Source organism: Helicoverpa zea, chromosome 1 (genome assembly GCF_022581195.2).
Source record: "Helicoverpa zea isolate HzStark_Cry1AcR chromosome 1, ilHelZeax1.1, whole genome shotgun sequence".
Lineage (NCBI taxonomy): Eukaryota > Metazoa > Arthropoda > Insecta > Lepidoptera > Noctuidae > Helicoverpa > Helicoverpa zea.
The window spans coordinates 792,961-819,171 of NC_061452.1; the positions used below are offsets into that span (position 1 = coordinate 792,961).

At 36.8% G+C, this 26,211-nt stretch overlaps 1 protein-coding gene across 1 annotated transcript in view; it reads left to right on the forward strand.

The window, feature by feature from the left end:
* The window catches only part of LOC124645982, a 171,928-nt gene that overhangs the window by 130,183 nt on the left and 15,534 nt on the right, over nt 1-26,211 (forward strand). Inside the window, exons 4-15 of the mRNA XM_047185985.1 lie at nt 1,664-1,785; nt 2,930-3,058; nt 3,422-3,539; nt 3,668-3,792; nt 3,878-4,935; nt 5,055-5,281; nt 5,520-5,690; nt 6,037-6,194; nt 6,683-6,850; nt 7,803-8,060; nt 9,228-9,355; nt 9,875-10,013. Coding sequence (XP_047041941.1) covers nt 1,696-1,785; nt 2,930-3,058; nt 3,422-3,539; nt 3,668-3,792; nt 3,878-4,935; nt 5,055-5,281; nt 5,520-5,690; nt 6,037-6,194; nt 6,683-6,850; nt 7,803-8,060; nt 9,228-9,355; nt 9,875-10,013 — 2,769 coding nt within the window. The 5' untranslated portion in view covers nt 1,664-1,695. The remainder of the gene's footprint in view (nt 1-1,663; nt 1,786-2,929; nt 3,059-3,421; nt 3,540-3,667; nt 3,793-3,877; nt 4,936-5,054; nt 5,282-5,519; nt 5,691-6,036; nt 6,195-6,682; nt 6,851-7,802; nt 8,061-9,227; nt 9,356-9,874; nt 10,014-26,211) is intronic.

Sequence of the window (26,211 nt, forward strand, 5' to 3'; positions counted from 1 at the left end):
TTCTGATCTCTCGACTTTTCCGGCTGTTAGTCTTAAGAAGATGTACACGACAATTATCTTGTTTTTCCCATATAATTGTATATTATTAGTACCAACCGAAAACACTTACTAATTAATTAAATTAATGTACTTATAGTATGCAACATTTATATAGGTACCACTATCTTTCCATCAACATACCGAACACAAGAATCTAATCTCCACGTTCATACTCAATAGATCTATCGATAACCCAGGACTGCCCACACTTACACGAAAGAGAAACGCAGTTATTTTAAAATCTCTCATTAGAAGGCTCGACAGCTTTCCATTGCCATAAATCTAAGCTGTACTGGTTATCATAAATTACCTAAATTGTCGGTGCGGGCCGCACACGGCGCTCCGAGGCCTGTCCCGGCTGACCCTAAGATATGAGAGCCCCGGGACCTTGTTAAACAGAGACCTGTGCCCACTACTAGCCGTAATACATACGAATTACTCCTCAGTAGTCGAGGAATAGACAAATTGGACGTTGGAAACCCAGCAAGCTAAGCAATTAAAATCTTTACGGTAAATATTGGATATAAGTAATCTATCAAATTTAAAAAGAAACAGTCAATCACGTCCGTTGTTTACAAAAAAACCTTCGTGTACAGGAGCCATTATTATAATTTGGAACATAATAAACTACAATCAAGCTCGATGTCAATAATTAGAGAAAGTCAAGCACGGGCTAATTGCCCCGTCAAAGGATTCGTTTTTTGAATATTGTAAGTTTGACTGGAATGATGCCATTAACTTTTTCGATAATTTAGTGGCGATTAAAAATAATATTAACGTTAAATAATAGGCTGGCTGTATGATTATACTACCGTAGCTCAATAAAATAAGACCTCCTTTGAGAAGGCTGAATGGCGTTTACCTTTGCTTAGGAACATTCTGTTTTCAAACAATAAGTTGTAGCGGGAAATATGACATGTAGGTCAACAGCTAAAATAATTGCATTTGTTATCGATAGTGTAAAGTTTTCCAATAAGGAACACAATTCCTTACGTTATATATAGTGGTTTTTTTTTTTAGTATTACGTATTATGTAATAACTTTCGCTACTAAAGTTTAATATCGTAGTAAAATGTGTGAAACAATAATTGGCTGGTCCATAAATGCTGCGTTTACGACGTACGTCTGTGCATCAAACAATGACTTAATGGCAATGGAAGGTATAGAGAAAATATGCTAATTAGGTACTTATTATTTCATGTTGCATTGATAAGATTTTCATGAGTTTCTGATAATGTTACATCTTATTGCAAAACCATTTTGTATAGGTGGGTATTGATTACCTACATTTGCGGCGTCACAGAGTTATGATTTGTCTACAACTATTGTAACTTTTTTACCCATTTTCCCAAAAACCTCCTCCGGGGCTCAATTCGTCAGGAGATTTGTGTTTGATCGAATTCTGCCTGTAAATCTTATTTACATCGATGCATAAAAATCTCTTAAGAAAGTTCGGTCAGTGGGTCATCTTAGGGGCGGAGTTGTTTTTTTGTTGAACAACCAGGTCCAATTAGTGTCAAACTCCGCCCCTAAGACGACCCACTGACCTCATTTCGACTTTATTTCAGCCTTTCTTTGCATAATAAATGTCATATTACTAAGTTTACTCCCCATATTGTTACAGATGCGTGTATAAGCGGTGCAGCTTAGCTTGGCATGGGCCAGGCGGGCAGCCACGCGCCGCCGCCGCAGCGCGGGCGTCGGGCGCACACGCTGCCTCACGACCCGCCGCGACTTGCGCCTAAGGTTTGTACCTGATTTTAGTTAGTTGTTTTTAAGTGCCGAGTCTATAATACTAAGGCAGTAGCAAAAGCACAAAGGTAAGTTACAAGGGAGTAAGAGTAACAGAAACATGAGCTGTGTATTGTATATTATGTCAGAGCTACGCAGCACTGGGATGGTTGCTGGGATTGCTGGGTTATAGTAGGCTTACTTTGATTAAGGTATATCAAAAGAAGTATTTGAGAAAATCCTGGCTTTGTAAGTCAAAAACATACTGACTTTTTCATTAATTGTGTTTTTAGCTATTCATATTCAGAGCAAACGAGTGTTTAACAAAGCGACCTATTCAATTAAAAATACCTATCTTACAGATTTTAATCTTCTAACTGTAAACAGTTTTATAACAAATAAATAAACGGGACAAAGCCTCCCAATTAAAATACCCAAACATCCTCGTGTGAGGTTAATTGGAGGATTACAGACAAGTATTCAAAACCCATAGTCACGCGACTACTGTTATTTACAATAAGCTAATCGCTATTAATTGTATAATAACAATATATTAACGGACCCACTATCTCCTGTCAGAGGTTTTATTAATTTAACTTTCACAGACAGTAATAAAATAAAATTATAGTTATTATGGTCATCTCTAGTTATTTACTGTTGGTGTTAATGGAATAAATAGTTTCGATTAGTTATGATTGTAAGACTGTACTTAGACATTGTTTATATAGGCGGTTATGAGATAGTGCATTAATTTCTAATACTGAGAAAGGCTTCTACACTAGTAAATTTTTCGCGCGATATAATCCTCATGGCGAAAATACTGCCAGTTCCAACGATGACACCTACATTAACGTGATGGTCCTAGTCCTTCAGATCTCCGGTCGTGTCGGATTACCGTCCCATCGGGCTATGAGAGTGAAGGAATAGTGAGTGCACTTGTGTCTGTGCGAACGCTTGTACACTATAGTATGTCCTGCTACTGATAAGGAGATCAGCCAGCTGCCTGATCTCCTTATCAGAGTACAGCCTCAGTGGCCTAATTCGGCCTTGAACGCCATTATTAACGTGATGGATTTTACTGAAAATCCCTTAGCTTGGAAAGGCAAAATCAGAAGATTTATCAAAACTTAACTACTAACTAATTGTTTGTATACAACAGGTGCTACCAACGCTATGCGAGTCGCCGCGACTGCGCAGTACGGACAATGGCGCGATCCTGCACTCGGGCGGCACCATCAGCGGCCGGCGACCCAACACCATACACGATAATGTGCCGCATGGACATGTGGTAAGATATTGTGTCTTTAAAATTGAAATATATTGAGTGAAACGAAAATAAAACGAAAATAAAACGAAAATATATTATCTTCTGGATTGAGAGGGCCCCGATTTTGGCAATAACTTGACAAAATTAATACTTCTGCCTACCCTTATCTTGATATAACGAAGGTTTCTTCGGCTTTCGTCACCAACACGTTGTTTCGTCAACCAAAACGTTGTATTTACAAATACTTTAAGAATAACACAATCTATATTACAATCCAGAGATTGTACCAGAATAAGCAATTCAATGCAAATACTCTGTTTCTCAAAGTTTTTATTTATAATATGAATATTGTACTATCTAATTATGAATTAATGTAATTTTCAGCACGCGAACGTGTACCGGTCGCGGTCGGCGGGGACCTCGGGGGAGAACGCTGACATACGCACCAGAGAGAGAGATCCCCTGCATCGGTCACACACCAACTTGGAGCTACGACATGATGGTAAGTTACCTGATAATAAAGAAATATATGTACAGAAGAAGAAATAGGAGAAAGAAACAACCTATATAAATTACAAAACAAGCTAATATAAGGAAGAAAGAAATAACGTTTTGTGTTAATGATTTCAGGGAGCAGTATGAACAAGCGATTCGGGTCTGAACCAGACCTGAGGATAGAAGAAGAACAGAAAACGAGAAATGGAAACAAACACTTTCGAAAAAAATACAGAGCACCCCCACCACCCACCAATGACGTACGACTTAAAATATCAATTTAATAAAAATCATCTACGTGGTAATGTAATATTAGTTTATAACTTATGTAATGTCTTCTTACAGAACTTCGAGGGTTCATCGCCAGATTCCAGCGAAGGGAACGCGAGACTTGAACCCCAGAGGAAACTAAGACTGTTCAAAACGAGAAACGAAACCAAAAAACTGAACGGCCAGGAAAACTTGCAGTTCAGAAACTCATATCACGAATACAAGTCACTCGACATGACCGACAACGCGGCGTTCGAGAGACGATACAGATCGCCTTGCAAGGACAAGGAGCAACACTTAAAATACCCTGACAACAAGGACATGGTGCAGAGCACCGCCTCTCTCAAGAGGGAGGAACGACTCATACAAACGAAACAAGACTACAGGAAGACGAGGATAGACAGGATGAGCGGCTGTCGAGCGAAGACATCCAAGAACGAACACAGTGAAGCGTGGAAGACTCCACTACTAAACAGGAATTTCAGGTACTCCGAGAGGTTCAAGAAAGATGACAACGAACTGCCCGCGCTCAGGAGAGAGAGGACATTCGATGAAACATTAATCGCCAGCGAGAGGGAGAGCGAGTCCTCCCGAGCAGCGCACGAGGGCAGGATGAAGGCCATCGCGGAACAGCTGAGGGGGGGCAAGCCCACCCCCCTGGCGGAGACCAACAAGCCGTTGAGAAAATCTCTTCCTTCACTATTGGCAAAAAATAATGAAGAAAAAGATGAATTTCAAGCAGAACTTAAGAAGGCTACGAGTAGAATTAGAAATCAATTAGGCAGTAAAGTTAATGATAGTGAAACCAAAACTAGTCAAGAGAAGAACGATTTGAGGAGCCCAACGAAAATACCGAGTAAAGTGAAAAAGTCTAGTCCAAGTGTTGCCACCAAAACTGAAGCGAAGGTTGTCAGTAGACGGCCCTTCAGTCGGACGAACGAGGACAAAGCTAGACAGACAAGTAACGTTGTTAGTGCTAAGAAATTGGACAATAAGTATAAGGCGAGCAGTAAGGAGAACAGCCGACCGATGCCGGACAGAGGGCAGGCGTCTGGGAAGGAGTCCACTCCTGAACACTCACCCACTAGGAAGTTGGAATCACTGCTCAAATCAAACCAATCATCGCAAGAAAAGTAAGTTTCAGCAAAATCTGTACTTTTAACACGAGCCTTTTGTAATAACAAACTTTTGAATTATCATAAATTCTTACCTACTCAATTATTTGTGTTAAATCATATGTCCATGCTTCCAGACAAAAGCAGGCAGCTCCATCGAAACAGTTCTACTTCGGCATGATAGAGAGTAAACAGACAGACACGAACGATCACCTGAAGGACTTCCCCGGGCTCGGCAGCCCCATCATCGAGGAGATCTCCAACTTCCACCTGATTGAACAGAAACTGCTCAACTATCAGGAGGACGAGTCGGAGTTTGATAAGTTCAATGAGAAGCTGAAGGAGGAGAGCAAGACTAAGAATTGTAAGTCAACTGCTATTTGTTAAATTATTAACATGTGGCTTGAGGATGATGGCTATCCATACAGGGGTTCCTTCCTAGGCACTAGATTAGAGCTGGGTGCTCCAAACTAAGCAAGGGCCTCATCAATAATTCATCCTGTTTATTTATTTAACGGTTTATGTACACAGTTACACATAGAACACTGCCTCTCTCCCTACATTTCTGATTTTAAAATCTTTTTGGTTGATCTCTCCCCCAGTATCATCCGAGTCAGCGTTATCATCAGGCGGGTCGGTGGAGTCGGACAGTTCGCTGGGCATAGCCCTGCGGCTGCGGCCCACGCTGCCCAAGAAGCAGCGCTGTGTGCCGCGCTTCTCGCCGGCTGCTGCGTGGAGACAGTTGGCTTGCCTGGATGATCATCTCGCTGCAGGTAATACAAAACTGAACGTGCCTTCGAAAACACCCTTCCCTGCAGTTGCAATTAGGGAGGCACTCGGGTACTACCGGGAGCCGACCGGGTGTCGAGGCCTATCTGGAGATGAAACATGGAAAACATCTGCCTTAGGAACTAAAAGATTGGTTGATGATGATTCTGTTTCTGCAAAAGGCAGGACTTCAGAAGGCAGGTTAGATTTAATCTTTCGGCGATTTAGGTCATTGTTGTTGACTTTCCAACCTTATTAAGAGATTAAATATATGTATGTACATTCTGATTCTTACTTTGCTTTTCATTTCTTATTTTCATGATCAAATCTATACTTGTTTTTATGTAGCAGAGACGCAACCACTAGCAGTAGAGACGAAGATGACAGGAGACATATCGGCGGAGTCATCGCCCCGGTCGGACCAGTCGGCCGACAAGTCGGGAGACTCGGGTATATCGGGCGACCACATGCACTCCGATCACAGGCTAGACTCGCCTCCAACACACCATGTGAGTACCTGTATCCGCAAAATCGGTGGTAGGCTTACAACATTTAATAACAGCACATAAAACGCTTAGATACCTACGTCATCGGGAACATTGTTCGAGCTATGAATAGGCACAAGACAAGATGTTCCTAAAATCCATATGATTATTTTTTAATTTTCAAAACTTCCTTCAAAGTCGAAGTAATTTTTTTTATTTCAAATAGGCATAAAAAGCTTTTTCAAAACATCAACTACTTGCACGGTAACAAAGGGAAGAAGAGGCAAGAAACTCTATGGACACTCTTTTTAATAGAAAATAAAATTATGGACAATTTATAATAGTTTTCTCTCTATTTCTGAGAAAGGTATACAATGCAAATTAATATAATAATTATGTATGAAACATACAATATTTATTAAACTTATACAAAAAATTACATCGTCGAAGTCCTGAGTTCCGAATACCCATGACCTGACCACTTAACCAAAGTCTTTTTCCATATCCCTTAGGTACACACACAAGACTCAGGCCCAGCCGCCTGGACCCCTCAGCAAGACCTGGGCGACAGCAGCTCGGATGGCGCTGGTGGAGCCCCTGCACTTCTGGGCTCGGGGCTCGCCACCTACAGCCCCGGGCACCAGCCCTTCAGCCTGTCCCTGCCCAGGGACCAGGACCGGGTGAGTGGGGGGCAAGAACCGCGGGATGTTAGGCAGGGTGGATGTTTGGGGATTACGGATTTGACGTGCCGAAGACTCTTTCATATACCCATAATCAGAACTTTTGTTTAACTATACTGTGTTGCTAAGGACACGATTCTCTTTGTAAAACTACTTGCGGACCATCTGTAGATGTATTTTGCATGCGCACAAGAAAGTCTGGCAACCAGTCTTACCAAGGACTTACTCTACTCGGGTTAACAGGGTTGACTTTAAGCTGACTGCTACAAACAGCTGGAAAAAACGCATATTAAAAATTTTTGACTGGGTTTAAACTCCTAAGATCTATAAGGGACCTTGGTACGTCTACATCTGAATCCCCAAATCGGTTTTCAATTTTTGTGGTATAATGTTGTAGTGATTTTAGATTTGCGTGGTGACTAACACACTAATGGCCCACCTAACTTCCCGCGGCCGCTGACGAGGAGTAAAGGTACTCACAAGCTAAACCTTTGTGTGGTGGTGGCCAGTTGACGGTGAAGGGTTATCATATCATTTATGGATCTCACTTTTTAGCAAGATGGTTGGACAAGTAAATTGGAAGAGTAAGAGGTTCTTCTGTGGTATTCTTATTGTATGCTGCTTTTCTTGGACTGTGCATGTAGCTTTGTATGTACCTATTATTATCTTTAGTATGTTCATCTTCAGACGTCCTTGAAATAATGTTTTTTATATCAGACAAACGATTACAGTCCCTTTTGACTTTGATTAAAATAAAAAATCTATTAATTCACCTTTTATTTATTATTTCGAATTCCCGACATTTCCGTTTCTCCTACCTGTAACTTAAACCTTCTCTGCAAAACCAGTCCTTGGAATGATGACCTTTATTCCTCATCAGCTCACAGTACAACAGTTGGCAACACTCTTCCCGTAGTTTAAAGCCATGTCGTGCTTCTATGACTGCTTCCAGGGTAAGCAGTTGCAGCAAGGCTTCAACAGTCTCCAAAAACTTCGGAAGTCGGTGTCTGGAGCGTTAGGGGCGGCTCTGGGTTCTAGAAGGTTCGATTTGGAACATGAGCCGATGTTGGAAGAGCCGGAGCAGAACTGGTTCCTGACGAAGTCAGCTCCCAACTCCTTGAGCAATCCCCTACTGTTCCAACAGCCGGCGAGGGCGGAGGGATCCGAAGAAGATGCTATTAAAGAGGAGTCTTTGCCAGCTTCGGAAAAGGTGAGGATAATGTCAAGTTTGAAGAAACTACCTGATTGGATCAGTGCATAAAATACTAGAAATCATATACATTGGCTGTCTTGCAACTACCTGCTCATACTTTCTCATCAGGAAAGAAATAACTTATCGATACATGCAAAGTATTCTGGTGCGTACAAGACAGGCCTAACGTACTCTCTTATTTATGTACTTTCTTATGTATTACACGTATGTTCTCCCATATATAATCATTTGTGTACTCTGTTAGGCACTACGTTTATGTATTTATTTCCTAATGTACTTGTTTTTACACAGTAAGACTACTATACTTTTATATACAGAATTTTGTACATCGCAATCTACAACAGACAGTTAATTGTAAATCTTATCACACAACTACCTATTTATTATATTTGATATGTCTTCTTGAACTCTCACAGGACTAGGATAGAGTCCAAGATGTTGGGAAGAAGCTGAAGCCCTTTTGAGACCACTTTAATAAAATGGTAGCACAAAACCAACGATTATCCCCGTATACACTATAAAAATTTACCAAAGGACAATCCTCGATTCTATGCTAAACTATTGCTTACTATGGAATAGAATTACTTGGTTAATTGTGATTGGATGCTAATTTATATTATTTGTTATTTTTCTTGTTTTAAATGGATAGTTAAATATTGTTATTGCTATTGTTCCTCTGTCTTCAATTACCCGAGGAAGTGACAACTCGTGTATTATGGTAGCTAATATTTATTTAATTTCGTAGTTAGTAACAGTACTTCTGGATACAGGCAAAAACTTTTCCAACTCTTTGTGTAAAACATAGTGTTGTTTAAATGTCGTCTACCATAGAAGTAAATGAAGTTAGTGCTCCCTATTATAAAGGACTGACATCGAACATATTAACATCAGTTTTTATTAAAACTAATGTTAATATAATTTTATAGCAAAAATTTGTTTTGAGGAAAACATGACGGATATGGGTGACAATAATCCTGGGCCTAAGTAAACATTTAACAATCAGTTACTATTAAACTATAACAAAGAGTTCAGGGCCAAAAACTTGGTCTAGATTGATTGATGACATCTCTGCTGGTCATTTTATTCTCTATGAGTTTTATATTTTCATGGTAGCTGGAGAACATTGGTTTACATGTGTAAGAATGTCGTATGTATTGTGTTCAGGAGGAGCTAGGCACGTGGCGGGCCGGTACATCATACCTGTCGTGGGGCGGTCACGTCATGTACCTGCCTCCTGCACCTGCTGCAGAACAACCGCTGTCCATGCTCGGACCTATTGATAGGCCCGTCAGGTATGTACTTATTTCTCTTGTGTGGACGGTGTTTTTTGAAGCAATTAGTTTACAGTATATTTACATTAGGTAATTTTTTGATTAGACAAAAAAAAAATCCCAATGATCAACAACCGTAGCGTAGCGGTAGTAAAGTTAACTGATATGGTTTAGAATAAGAAATATTTCTTCGGAGTCAGAAAAAGTTGGTTTTGTTTTTAACATTAGGGCTTTTTTGCGACGGCAAAAATCATCAAATGACCCCTCTCACTGTAGGTTAGCAGCGGTGAGGGAGTGTCAGACTTTTACTAACTCCATCCAAAAGTCCATCGTGTTCCTTCGTAGGCTTTTTATGTACCAGGGCCGCGATAACTCTTTCGAACAATTCCTCAGGTGTCTGTAATACCTAGTTTAGAATTTAAAATATTTCTTGGAATTCAGAAAAAGTTTTGTTTTTGTTTTCAACATCAGGGCTTCATAGTTAGTTACAACCATTATTGTTCTCGTACCTCATTAAGATATGTCCCTCCATACTCACAGGAGCAAATCGAGCGGGTGTTTGGAAGCGTCGGCGCGCGCGGCACGGGCGGGGCTGTGCGCGGAGATGCGCGAGCGAGAGCGCTCCGCCTCGCCCGACCTCGCGCGGGCCCTTCCTGCTAGAGTACTGCCCGCTAACACTGTAAGTACTGAATATAGGTACTCAAAAAATAAAAAAATCAAAAGTCATTTATTCAAAGTGGGCTGAAAATCAGCACTTTTTGAACGTCAAATTTACAAAAGACAGCGCCCAAAACGTCCGCCCTTCACCACTTCCTATGTGGTACAACTAGTTTAAGTACATGTGTGTCTTGAAGAAACCTGGACTGCAAAGTCTGAAATCACCGAGCAAGCGTGGTGATTTACGCTCAGTCCTTCTCCGTGTGAGAGGAGGCCTGTGCCCGGCAGTGGGACGATAAAAAGGCTGTAACGTAGCGTAAGTAGGTACATGTGTAACCTAGTTGAATGGTATATGGGTAATATTTATATTACAGCAGAAAACAAAAAGAACGTAATAAAATATAATTTTAATCACTACACCTTCCTGTGAAAATTTAGCAACTCAAAAACCCTACGTACCATTTCTCAATCTCGCAAGTCGCAACCCAGCTTCACAGATAGCTAATTGTAGTACCACGATCAGTTGAAACAGAACATCACAATAATACCTTAGGTACTCATGTCACTAGTTACCCAACATTGCCAGCCTTTAATATTTCATCCGTTTGTATAGATAACTGATCTTATTTATGAAGTTAATTCTACAATCGTGACCAACAAGTTAGCGTCTGTCTTTTACTATTAATTGATGATGATGAATGCGCTTCTCAAAAGTTGTAGACGAGTTTTTAATGTTGCAATTCGTCAACTTGAATTGAAGGGCATAATAACCAAAACTTGGTTTCTCAGAAATTAAAGAAGTACCTCTATAGTAATATAAATAATTTTTACCAATCTAATGGAATCTCAACGAATTTTATTTATCGATAATTACAGAAATACTATCTGTAACCGTAAACTGAAAATAACAATTAACAAAAGAATATTTAGAAATTATTGAAAAAAAGGAAAGGAATTGAATGGTTTCAAACAAGCGCAACCTTCTATAAAATACCTATGCGTACGACTCATGAAAATAACTTTTCATTTCATCAATAAACCATCTTCATAATGAACAAATGTAAATGTTTGTGTATAAATCCATTCCCTATTGTAAAATAAAATCCATGATTTGTTTACACATCATAAACTGCAGTACCTACATGCTGAGAATCCAAAAGTTTTGATGACATTATACAAACTCTATCTATGTATACTAATGCGAAAATAACTATGCCCGTCTACCTACTCGATTTTAATCCAATTGATAGCAGTGTTCATGGCTAAACCCGCGAACAGAAGCCAATTCCCTACTTCTTTAAGCTGTGCATTATAGGGTCCATATCGTCGCTAATCTAAATGTACCACCTGTTATAACATATGGAATGCTTATAAAGAATTGAGTATTGAGTTACCTTATAAAGAACTAGCAGATTGACCGCGGTTCCACCCGCGTCCCATGGGAACTACTGACTGTTCCGGGATAAAATATAGCCAATTTTTCTCGGAAAGATTGTACTTATCTTTCCAACCTTTAAAGAAATCGGTTTAGTAGTTTTGGAGCCTTTACAAACTAAATGTTTTTACTTCTTTATAATATACGAAACATATCTTCTACAATTCAATCACAATATTCCCAAGCAACAGGAAAAATACAAAATTGTTAACACAAGGTTCATATGTCCATACTAATTGACATTGATTTTAAGAGCTCACTGTTCGTACTGTAAGACAATATGTCATATACTTTGTTTACAATCGCAGCTATGTTAATGATTGTTTTGATGTATTTATTAACTGGTTTTCAGAACAAGGTGAAACAATCTATCGATCATGTGGGATTTAATGAAGATTGAAAATATTCTTGATGCTTGATAACGTTACTTAGTGTCTTCGCTGGTCGATACAGTCGGTGTTTTAATTATTCAGTACCTTAAATTTGATGAAGTTCAAAAACACTCGCCACAGAGTAACCATTTCTGTAGCGTGTTATTTCAAACTTGATAACACAGATAGTCTAGCTGGAGTCGAAAGAAATTGGCATTATCCGACTGCGGGCAGCACTTTTCTCGGGACATAGAAGGAACCGCGGCAAACAGCTAGTATATAAGGTAGAAATGGCCTTATAAAAATCTATTGTCCATTTTCTCCATAGACTGCGATAATGACCTCACACCTTTACTCACTCATCTTTAAAACCGCTCACAATTTCACGACCGTTTACCTTTGTGATTCTGACCTACTCATCTTCATCTTATTGAACGCATTACAGAACAATTTCCTTTATAATACATGAAACGGTTATGAAAATTAACCTATTTTTGGTTTGTAGTATTGTGTATCGCGGTTTGGCGGTACATTGTCGTCGCAATAAGTTCCCACGAGTACGTTTCCTAGTGTTCGTAAGCCGAGCTGTTGGTACCCGGCCTTGTTACCTTCCGTAATTTGAACAGCTAGACGTGGGTGTTTCTATATACTTGTAATAATTATGTAATGTCTGCCAGTAGGTGTTGCATTGTATTATGTTACGGTTTTTGTCTAGATTCGGCTTTATTAGGTTACAGTTTTATCTAGAGTTTTAATCAATTGCGGTTGAATTCTGTCTGTGTGAAAATATGCTTAGGAAAAGACCTGGTAGCCACATTTACCTGCTCATTACAGAAAAAGAGTGAAAATTGTGTCTACATAATTAGACTATTAAAACCTCGTAAATATAATAAAATGTGGTCCATTATTCGAAGGAATTAGCTGTCGATTCATCGGTTCCAATAGGCAAGAAACTTGTAGTTACAATATTTAAGCTACATACTGAATTGGCAATCGACTATCCTGACTCATCCACGTATCGCTATCCAAAGTTTATTGATCTACGATCTCATTACCATCGATCAGCACGATAGTGGCAAATCCGCCAGAAATTGTATGTAAATGTAGGAATAACTCAAGCTAGGTCGTTTCGTATGCGCGTGCGCTCGCGGTGACATGTCGAACATGATCCGAGTGACTAATACGACTCACGCTTTGCTCCTGTTTCTGCGTCGTGACGTTGTAGGATAGGCCAAGACTATTGTTAGTCAGTTTGTGTTACCTGTCACTGGTAATTTATGACTTTATTTTGATGTTTGGGATTTTGCTCATGTCCTTCCTCCTACCTACCATTAATTTGATATTTTACTAGGTTTTTCTGTCTTCCGCGGTTTCATTGTCGTCCCTTGGAAACTATTTCCCAAACTTGTATTAAAATATACATGTGTGCACCATCTGGGGAAAATTGAGAGAATTTTTCAAAACGGTTCATTCGTTTCGGAACTCTGAGACAGAATAAAAATCTGTTTTAAATATTAGTTTAGATTATACACTTAATTTAAATGTTAAGTAATATCTTCACTTTACTGTTAGATATTGCAAGATTTAATTTTATTCGTAGCAACTCGGACCACCTCTTGACCTACGCGAAATATCTCTTAGCCAGTCTAGCTTATAAATGTAACAAAACTAAAATTATCTAGCATTAGCATTGCTAAACATATTTATTAGCATAATATATTTTTATTTAATGTTGAAATGTTATTGCATGCATAGCTACACACGATGATTCATTAATAGTGTCTATTTAGCAGTTCACATACCTAATTATAAAAATACAATTATTATTCTTAGTAATAATATAAACAGTAAAATATATATCGGTTCTGGCTTCAATTTAAAACGAGTCGGTATTACAGTGGAAAATGAAAATAAATTGTAACGCCATTTGGTTAAATAATCACGTAAATACAAGCTGTTGATTTGCATCCGTGCCATATTCAAGGAGGTAATTATGCTAATGATTCTCGACCCAAATCAATAAAAAAATTATTTCAGTCAGTTCAGTTTTTCTTTATTTTTTTTTTCGGAATTCCGTAAATGTCATCTAGCCTTATTTAATCTTGGCGCGTATGTTACTGGCCTTAAAACCGTGCTGCACCCTCACACAAACGCAAACACAAAGCATACGCAACGATCACTCATAAATTTCATTCATAAAATTGGATTACTTCGGAAATACCACGACATTACAATGACAAAAAAAGCAGTGCATATTACTTATTTCCCATCTACTGTAATTCCAATCGATTATTTACGTATTGTATGTCCTCCTCCTGAACTATGGCACAAATGCAAATCAACACCTTGTATATTTTAGGATTCGATTACTTTAAAAAACTATGAAAGTTTTCGAGACATTTCCTTAAAGAGTAAATTAATCAAAGGGTTTTGGAAGTAGTCACAATACGTTGTAACACTGGTTAATGACCCATGAAAACCCATGGTATGCCTTCGTAAATCAGTAACTCCATATTCGAAGGTATTTTAATCCATGCACAGAACCGAATCTACGTTGGAATCCGACAAAACACTGCGATGCCGTGTCAAGTATGTTGCATGCACATCAAAATTCTATGGACAATTTACCATCAGATTATTCGAAACAATCACCCATAACATAACCCACTTAAACGGATTTACTCACCAAGTATAGTCATGTGTAAAAATACAATACTTTGGAAAAATATAAATCTTTTGTCCTGTTAATGAGTCCGCATTATATTCTATTAAAAATAAAATTGATTAACATAATAAATAAGACAAAAAATATACCAAAACCATGTCCCACGGGTACTTCTCTTTACGCAGTTGGGTAAAAGTAGCATATAGCCATAATTTTCCTCGATGAATGAGCTACTTACCTATCATTGGAAGATTTTTTCAAATCGGTGCAATATTTCTATAATATACAAACTGATATTTCTATCGAATATACTGATATTTTTATCAGTAACTCCATTTTTTTCATATGAACTATTTTACGGTCTTTAAACGCCAAACATGACGTTCATGGCTCAAAATTAGAAGTTGTCTTAATCGATGATTCTTTTTGCTCCTGACTGTACCTTGCACCTACACATACAAATAAATAGAAGTACAATTATTGATACATGCATTTAGCACTATTGTTGTCGGTAACACGCAAATTCCTGACCTCTAGTTAGTATGCCGAATACACGCAGATGCGAGTCTACTGGGAGGCCGTTCTTTATAAACGGTTCATGCTTGATAGACGTGCCAAATATATTCTAAATAATAGTTAAGTGTCTACTTATTACGAATCGAAGAATAGCCTAGATAATGGGAGTCGAATAAAAGAATAGACTGGATAATACGGGAGTTTACGATACATCACCATATCTGATGGGATTTACTTCTCGCCCCAGATGGATATATTTGCAGATCATCTTTTTCCACATTTGCAATGCAATGTTATAGGTATGTGGGACATTTTTCTAGATCTAGACAAAAACTGAACAAACTCTGGAAAGAAGTTGTTAAATCTAGCCGCCGCCCACGCGATTTCTAAATTCCTTAAAAATGTTTATAGCCACATTAAAAAGAATATTTTATTATTAAAACAAAGCAATATTAAAGATATTTAAACTCATTAATAGATGGAATTAATAGTATCTACATTTTTGTCGCATTATTATACTTTGTAAATCTCTTTTCGCTACTTTTCTAAACTAGTTCGACAGGAAAAGATAAATTCACATTTGAATTTATTTAACCAGTTCTTGTGCCATGCAGAGAATATAACTTACCTTAATTAACTTCATTTTGCTTACTAATTAATATAAATAAATAGATTGACTACATATTTCCTACATTATCAGTAGATTTATTTATTGGTTTCCGTTGACACTTCGCAATAATACCGTTGTCATGTCACAGAAATGGTCACAGCTCATATGTATAAAACATATGAGCTGTGTCGCAAGTGGTTCAACATAGCCTACCTACATAAAGTTAGTAATTCCCTTAAATAAACAATATTTAAAATTGGTTTAGATATGAAGTTACGTACGAAGTACAAAATTCTTGGATAATGCTGAAATAATTATTTCATGAAAAAAACATTCACCTAAAATCTAAAAAAATACTCTAGCAAATAACAATAAACTGGGTTAACAACAAAATTAAATGAAATAATCTTAATACGTATTTATCTCCCTTTTATAACAGCTTCGTAGTAAATAGCAACACAGAGAAAATACTTTCATTTAATTACTTATTCTTTTCCTAACATTTATGACAGACAAAATCGAGCTGCAACTTTTCCACTATCCAAGCAATTTTTATCCGATAAGCAGTACCTACATAGTATTGCAGTAAACTAGTTTACAATAACTGCAAGGTACGTTTATGACGTCAGACGCGTAGTGGGAGGATGCGCGCCGCGTCGTCTGCGCATTAGCGGGCACGTGGGTCGGCGCGCGCGCATCAAGCACCTGTACGCGTTGTATTGTTGTGGTAGTCGTGCTCGCGAACTGACGTGTGTTACATTAAGATACGGTTGTTGTCTCTCGGAGTTTATAAGGTCAGTGATAATTTTGTTAAGAAAAGTAGTATATTTTTTTAAATTGTTAAATTAATGGATTTCAAAGTAAATTGTTACATCTTGCACTTTAAAAAATTAATAGTTAATCAAAGAACATATAAAATTAAAATCAGTGAGAGTATAAAGCCGCATATACATGAGTGGTACATAACAGCTCAGTTCATCTTATCAGATGTTCAAACTAATATAATCCCACAGTCGGATGCGCTCCACGGCTCTCGAGGAACAGAGGCGCACTTCCGCGCAATTATTTACAATAAATATCATAGAATGCGCAGGCGCACCGCATCTGCATAACGAAAGCGTGGCTAATGTGTGCTAATCTTAACATCAACACTTTCAGTTTATTGCGGATTTTAGTATTTTCTTTTCTATTACGTTTTCACTTTGTGTTTATTTATTGTATGTATACCTAAATATGAATTTTCACCTCGGTAGAACTCCGGAATTTTCATCAATAAAAAAAAATAATAATTAATGATCTACTGGATGTAATTGTATTGCTTAATATGGCTTTGATCACAACACATAAATAAACATTAGGAATAAATTATTTGTTTTGATTATAATAAGCCTGCCCTTATAAATACTTTGGAGTATGAATCAATGAAAACAATATTTCATCGACAGGTTTTCCCGATAAACAATAGTTTTGTTTTTTAAATAAGACAACATACTTTATTCATCGTTTTACGTCTTGTTTACAATGTCCAATGTACTATGGTACAAGTGTCGAATAAAAACTCTTAAAAAAAAAACATATAATTTAATCTTTAATGCAGTCGTTTAACAAGCTGCACTTTTGTGTCGATAAAATAAGACATCTTATATACTTAATATCCCTATCATAAACCCTATCATAAACCCTATCATAAACTAATCATCCTAACTGTATGTTCTGTCAATCAATTACACGTTAATAAAAACTAATTAGCGATCACAAAAAAACGCATCGCTACGTACTTAATCCTCTCATTAGCGCCCCAACATAATTGCCTTGTTAATTTATTCACACGATGACAAGTCTATCGTTTACTTTATATTTACTTGTACCAGCTGTTGACAGCAAGTAAATCAAATTACACTTGCAGGAACCCGACGTCCTTGCCATGTGACGTCACGCATGCATTGTCCCATCAACGCATATGCATGCAATGTAGGTGTACCCATCATTTATTTTCAGAAACCCATTTGTACGTTAATTCGGTTGCAGTTGATAAATAGTTAGTTTATTTTTAATTTTTAAAATTAATGTAAATATTATGTAAATATTTGAATAAAATTTTCTGTTTTGGTTATTATTTTTATGTAGACAAACTATCTCAAAGCTAGTTGCAGTTGATTATATTATTTTAATCGATATTTTTGGTAACCTATGATTATGTTGATAATCGTGACATTATGTTGATGAATCTTAAAATTATAAATCTGTCTGTTAATGTATTTAATTCATGCTAAGGTCAGGGTCTATTTTGTCGAAAAAACTGGATTATCTACACAGATATTCGATATTAAAATAAAAGATTTTATGGACTCTTTTTAGAATTTAAGCACGTGCTTACGTGCTTATTTAGCCAAGTCAAATAAAAGAAAAAAATAATACAACGAAATGTCCTTAATCCACTGTTGATAAATGTGATCAAAACAAATGCAGACATTAATAATTGTCAACTTCTTGTAACCAAAACATTTGTTAGCTTAGTTTTTTTCTAGCGATCGTATTTCATAGTGCCGTTGGTCACTCTTGACTAATTACAAAACGTCAACTATGCAATACCAATAAATACAACACATAAAACCATTTAAAAGTAATATTTTTACTATAATTTATGTGAGAACAGTTAAAAATAAATTTAAAATATCGAGTTAAGAAATATTGGAGTCGTATGTTGCTCTGTGGGTTAAGTTATAAAAATGCTGTTAAAATCAAATGCCTACTCATTAGCATAATTTCTACATATATTAAGCATGATGCCGGCGCTACTACTTCTAGCTAATTTTATATGTAACTTAGTGGCGCGTGGCAGAAACTAAAAAAGCGCTCAGGTATCTTTTTTCATAATTGCATTACATTATGATTGACAGTTTATAAGTTGAGATTGATTCCAAGAAATTACTTAGCAGGTAAATTGTTAAAAATATGTGACTGCAAAAAACTTTATGCCATTCGTATTATATTTGAGCGTTGCAGTTCTGGCTCGCTTAAATTCCTTATAAAGTTAACCGGTCTATATTTTCCTTAGTACCCTTCCGTATCTTTCCTTGACGTAGGCAAAATAAAAGTTCTAAACTTCGTCAAGAATCTTTAGATGTAGTCATCAAATTCTTTTATAATTTAGATTCTGAAGTACATAAGTGGTATTCAAAACTTTTCATAATTTTAGTAGGAAAATACAGTGGCATTGATATCACACAGTCTAAGCGCCACTTTAAATAGAATTTCGTTTCAGTATTCGACAACAACGCTCACATAACGTGTAGAATTGTAATGTAAATGAAGGGCTATGTAACAACAACTATGTTAACAACTATGTATTTACAAATACTTATGAAAACTCACCTAAGTACGTGCGCTTAATAATATTGTAGGTTATGCTAATACTGTAGAAGTTACTGCTTGGAATTTTACTCATTTTGTAATGCGTGACAATAGTGGACTTGAATAATATTAATCTTTACTTTAGCTGAATTTTGTAGCTGTTGTAAGCTAATCCACTGGCGCTGCGTTTAATATGCCAGAAATGAAAATTAACGATTTTGGCTAATTACAACAAATTATGTACCAAAACAAGTAGGACAACAAACTGCAACATATAAACAGTTTCAGGTCATAGCAATAAACCTGTAAACATGATAGTTCAGCAACAATTAGCAACAATCGGGTGTCAATCACAACTAACGCTCTGCATCACATAATAATCACTGTTTCGAAAGAATAGAACATGCAAACTATATTACAACACAAACTATAGTAGATACATACGTTACAAAAGTTTTGACTGACTGACAAACAGACTTACGAAGGGATATCATGTTACCCAGGTAAATGGGCTTTGAAGGTTAGTTATTTTCTGACTGACTACCATGACAGCCCATTCCAAGGTGAACCGTATTGCCCGGGTCACTGGGCTGTGCAAGGCAGTTTAAAGTGTAACTCCTGAAAGACTGGAAGCCGACCCCAACATAACAACAGTTTTAATTCAGCCATGTTAGAAGGACAAATATAAAGATAGTCCATATTATCTCACCCCACCATCAAAACAATATAAAAACTTGCATTTGCAATCTATAATTATAACAGTAGGCTATTGAAATAGCAGAGGTAGGTACTTAGGGACCCTAATAGTCTTTTGTTTTTTCTTTCAGAACATGTTTTCATGACCCATTAAAATGTGTGCAGTACTTTAACAGTCAAAACGTGATAGATAAGCAAACTATGTACAATATTATTAGTAAATAATATCTTCATAGTTATGACAAGATTCCAATGTTTTTGTGTGACATGGCGTGCGCTCGCGCAGCTATGATTTCATAGCTTATTTATATACGAGATGAGCTGTAATTACGTAACGTGCTCGTTTACCTCACACTTACTTATAGAAACTATGTTAATTAGTAACTAGTCAATATTAGCCTGACACTCGACTTGTTTGATATTCAGCTTACAACATGTAGACATCATTTTAAGGCTTGAGAGGTATAACTCTGTATACGTTTTGTGATCGTTTATGTTATGATCTGAGATTGAAACATTATGTTTAATCATGTCAGATTACTACGCAGTATCGTAATAAGTCTATGTTTATAAAATCAATAATGTTTAACAACAACCTGATAAATAATCTCTAAAGAGAGTATCAAGACACTTGAAGTCACCTATGGCTATTATCCGGAAGATTCTTGTAACATACTCGTAAACTTGGATGCTTGTATCCGTACCATAAAGTCTTCGTGGACAAACAACCTCAGACCATAAAGCCCTTATAATAAAATAAACTGCATTCTACATTTAAGAATGTCGCCACACACCGTTACATCACAAAAATCTCAACAAAACCGTATAATTTATAACGTAAACACGGTAATCGTAAACGCTGGGTTTACGGTTAAATCCCCCACTATGAATACCAACACGCTAAGGGACTGGGCTATGAATTAAAATTCCTATCATGTAACCCCATTCACACTTCAGTGCTAAGTACACACTTTATTTGGTTAGGGCCATAAAATCGATGTTTTTATTATTTATTTATATCGTAAGCTGTTAAGGATCGAGTGCGATGTTCTAGTCACCTTAATTTGATAAAAATGGTTGTAAATAAAAAATGTAAACGTCATAAGGTGAAACTTTATCTCAGTATGTTGTGGTAGCTATAGAATCTAGTAGCTGGCGATTAACTTTAAAGACGGGCAATTAATATTGATTATAATTGTATATTGTATTAGTATATTTGGTGGTTTAGTTAAGCGGTCCACTTCCTCTCACTTTCCTTGTACCTACTTACTTGGGTCATTTTAAAGTATTTTTCAACAACAACTGAAATATTCAGCATCTTTTTCATCACTTTTATGTCCCATATTATTTTTGGAGTCGGCGAAGCATGTCCTCTCCTTAGATACTCTTCTATCTGCCATCATTTCACAAATAACATTCTATATCTAAACATATCGACTTTCACACAATCCATTCATTGTTTCTTTGGTCGTCTTCTGCCACTGTTTCCGTCCACGTTCATGCCTAAAACGTGCTCTATATAGGTACAATAAACCACAAATTGAAACGAGTAATTAATATAGTACTACACTTCATCAGATACAACCATTTACAATAATCACGTTATGCGATTTGATGTGCCGTAATTGAAAACCAATCTGTTGTCGATTGCCTTAGATTGGACAACTACAGTTACGTCCGTATGTTAGTTACAATTAGAAACCCGCATACTGGAGACTAACAGTCGGCCGACAGTTGGCCTAATAGTTGAGTATTTACCAACTATTAGGCCAACTGTCGGCCAATTTAAAGAAAATTTTGATTCGAGTCAAAGTTTTCAGTCGTTCTGATACCGTCTAATCACCTGATCCTGATCTAATGTGCGTACTGCCATTCGTCTTCATACTGACTTATGAGCCCAAACAAACTGTCGGCCGACTAAAAGTCTCCAGTTTGCGGGTACTCTTAGCGGCACAGTTGCTCGCGTTAAATAGTTAATTGTTAACTGTTAGTTAGCTGACGGCGAACTCAGATTAGGCCCGTGATACTTCTGTAAGAGTATGTTTATAACGGTTTTTTGATTGTGGTGATTTTTAGTATGCGTTACGATGCATGGAAAGTTTGTCTGGAAATAGAATTCGTGGAATAGAAAAAATTGTTCAGTAATTTATCCGTTGGAAATGGATTTTATCATTATTTAGTTTTACCGATCCAGGTTTTAATTATTTTTATAATTACATATTTATTTATGTCGTTTCTGGAGGGATGCTCGTACCTACCTCCAAAATTCTGTTCACATATTGTTGTTGAACTCTAATTCAATTACAAACATATTGACAATAGCCGGACGTTGTGAAGAATCGTGTGGGAACCAATGTGCTTTATTGAATACAAGGAAATGAAAAGTTTTCAGAGGCAGACCTCTCGGAATATGTACGCAAACAATAAAATATTTTTTTAAAAAATTGAGGATTTTTAACTACCAATGATATTATTTTCTTATATGACTAATGATTAATTAACTTAATTTACACTCAAAAGTATCCAATGTGTGAATGCACCTCTGTTACCTTATATCTCACAATTTAAATTATAATAGCTATTAATATGGATGTCTTGAAACATGTATGTAAAAGATACATCTTGTACGACTTCCTGACATAAAGGTTAATGTCAGTCCACTATGCAGTCGATGTTACATTGTTAACCTTTGAATTAATTCCTAATTTATTATTATTGACAACATATGAATAACTTGTATTATATTACTTTTTATTAAAAGTGCATCGTATAACGTTTTACAAAATTGATAGACACCAACAAAGTTAAATGTTAGTGTCTTATTATACTAATTTTACTGTAGGTAAAGCTAGTTGCACGTAGGGATTTTTTTTTCCCGACGTCAAAAATCATCAAATGACCCCTCCCGCTGTGGGTTAGCAGCGGTGAGGGAGTGTCAGACTCTTACTGATTAAAAACCGTCGTGTTCCGTCGTGGGCCTTTTATGTACCAGGGCCGCGGTATCTCTTTCGAACAACCCGCAGCCCCGGCAACAACCCGCAGCCCCGGCAGCACGTAGGGATCAAATGAACTTATTTGAAAAAGACAACCATTCTCCTGGCTGGATCTAAGTTTCATACGATATACAGTAACTGATCCATTTCATAACGTTCAATACATTGGGTAATAATTTTCCCTCGTTCACTTGTTTTCGTTTCGGAGTATCGGAGTACACAGCTGACCAAACATACAGACCTACTTTGCATACTGATCTACTGTGACGCTCAACTGTTTTATATACTTCTTGGAATCTGGAAATTCTGTACTGGTTGGGAAATATGTATATTGGAACATTTTGTTACCTTCGAAAATTTGAATGTTTGATTAAGCCTCCACGTCATAATATGTTTTCAATTTATTATGTAAAAATAGTGTTTGCTTTTTTTGTTAAGTTATAAAATATCAGCTTGATGCTTGTCTGAAATTGTATAAGTAGGTAATTCGTCTTTTACAAAACACAACATTATAGATTGTCAGAATAAGGACACTAGCCTACAATGTTAAAATTTTCTTTTACTGTACGTTTCAGCTTTCTTTCATTCGCTAATAAACCTTTATCAGTAATCACCATAAATATTAGAAGGAAAACCAACACAATAAATCTCTTTACAACAAAGATCTACAATATCGACCGCCCAGGTCATTGGTCCATCAAATATTTCAAACACGACCATGTTAGTTCCGACAAGCCAGTCGGTCTGTTTGTCATACCATTGTGTTCCACTAAGGAGTGACCTTGTCTCCCGTATTCAGCACATGGACTTCACATACCTAAGTATATTATATTAATGTTTGAGCCTTTGAGCCATAGAATAGGTATTGATGTCACGGAAAACTGCGCACGAGTTGTCACATTACATATGGCTGTCGTTTTCTTGGGTGTTTTGTTGTTATGTACTTGAGAATTAATATTGTACAGTTTAAATATAAACTGTGATGGGTTTTCCTTGTTTCATGTAATTGCAAAGACATGAAAAGTGCGCTGCGTTGTTTTTTCTTTTAAAAATAAAGTAGAATACAGGCGAACATAACAGTAAGAATATAAAGTGCTTAGACGCACTACTTAACAAAAAAAAAACAACAGAAAAAAAAGTAGTTACAGCTCGAAACTTTTTTTCATGTAATTATCATGAATGCATTGCATTTGTTTACATTACAATTCATATCCTTGAATCAAGAGATATCTGAACTCAATTGAGTTCATGAATGCAAATTAGGTATTATTCTACTAGATGATAACTTGTCTGTATGCTACTTGTATGCCTCAAATTGTTAAGCCAGATTTACCTTATGTTTGCGAAAGTAGAGAATTTTAGAAATTCTGCAATAAATTGGTGTGGGTAGCCAAGACATTTTACAAATACTTACGCTACTAACCCGGTTGTGGATCAGAAAACTTGCAAGTTCACAACATTTTACTAAAATTCTCTGTGTATGCACAACTATAACATTGTGTAAACGACACCGTTTTAAGCACAAACCACATGACAGGTGTCAACACTAACCAACTTACTTGACCCCTGCATATCTCACGAAATTCCCACAACATGAGGAAGTTAGGGTTCATCTTATACTGGGTGGTCCCATCTCCCATTGTCACTCATATTACCGCACATTTGTTCGGCCAGGCTGGTCTAGCTTTCACAACGTGTTACTTAAGCGCTCCACTTTAAATTGAGAAGGCATGAAGCTATTGTCCCCTAAGTGTATAAATTAGAATTACTTAATACGCACTTAACGGCGCATTGTCTGTGCCTTCATAAAGTTTAGCAACATGACAAAGGTTTTAGTTGTGAAGAATAGGCTCGCGGAACAGGTATGAGCATGAGGAATAAGTAACTTGACTCTTGCTACATTGTTCGTTGTAACAAAGAAAATTACTCAAGACACGACGATGCTACACATACCTACCTGCTTACTCAAAATATATATATATATATGGGTAACATAATCGTCGCACAATATAGAAAAGAATTATTCCCTACTTCAAAACTTTTTACTTACCACAATAAAGAACATTATCAAGCAAAACGTTAAGCCTCAACCTCTTTGTTAAACTATTCTTAATTCGTCAAGTACAGTCTTCCCACCGTGCCCTTCCGAATGTCATGGCGGCGAATCACGCTGCCGAATGCCTTGTGACCGCAAAGATGTATTTTGCGTGCCCAATCTTGATGCACGTGAGTGTATTTACGCTGTTCATCTCAGGAAGATGACAATCACTTGGCAGTTGGAGCTTGGAGCCTTTGTTTACAACTCCACACGTTTTCAATGTGCCACTCATGTTTTGCCCATCATGAGGCTTGATCATGACTTCAATGTGCTGATGTCCGCGTCGCCTTCGTGATTAATATCGTTTGCGTTTTGTTTATGGGACAAAAGATGAATGTGTCTTTTGTGGAGTACTATAGTTCGGCCATTCAGAGAATGCGTTCCTGACACGTCGCGATTGAACTGACGACGTAATAACATTCATTGATTATTGATATAATAATGTTGTTTTAATGCTCCTCAATTGTTAAAACGGTAAACAACCAGCAAAAATATTTTTATCGTAACTGCAACGCCATTGCAAAGTTACGTCGTCAGTTCAATCGCGACGTGTCAGGAACGCATTCTCTGAATGGCCGAACTATAGTAACTAGGCAGTAATTGTGAAAAAAACTGAGATGTTCGTAATTCAAATGTTATTACACACACTGACACGTCAAACTTATAACACCCCGTCGTTTTTGCGTCGGGGGTTAAGAATACCTACCTATGCCAATAATGGATGTTCCGAAAAAAAATCTTTAGAAATATTGTGATTGTCAACAGGTAATCTCGAAAGTTTGCTATTCCTATAACGTGTTCCATTTACCGCCCAATTTTAAACAACCAATGAAAGTTGTTAGTCAGCAAATAAAGATTTGTGCCATGCCTCATCATAAATCTACTAAGTTTAAACTCATTTCAAATGTTTGCAGTTCCTTCAACATGGTTATTTTGAAAGTCATCAAACAGTCAGATATTTTACACGCGTCATTGACGATCTAATGTAAGCACAATATTTGTCCCCAAGCGGTGACAGTCAATATTAGCTGAAACCGTGTCGTGTGCCCGAATGGGGACAATATCGCAATTAGTTTAGCTTTTGAAGGTAACATACGAGTATTAGAGTAGAATATTAATTATCTGTTGGCATTGTGGATTATGTTATTTTTACGATATGTGTGATATTTATTTTATTACTTCCTCGATAAAGTGCAAAGTACTGACATCTACCCAATTTCAATTATGTATAAGGGTGCAATGCTATTTAACGTATGTTATTATACCTACATTTAAACCTTCCTCTAAAATCACTATCTATTAAAAAACCGCCATGAAAATCGGTTGCGTAGTTTTAAAGATTTAAGCGTACAAAGGTACAGAAAAAGCGACTTTGTTTTGTACTACCTACTTAGTGAATTATTTAATCATTATATAAGGATTATATACATATAAATAGGTACGTAAAAATAACGTTTGTCATTTTAAATAAACCGTACTTAC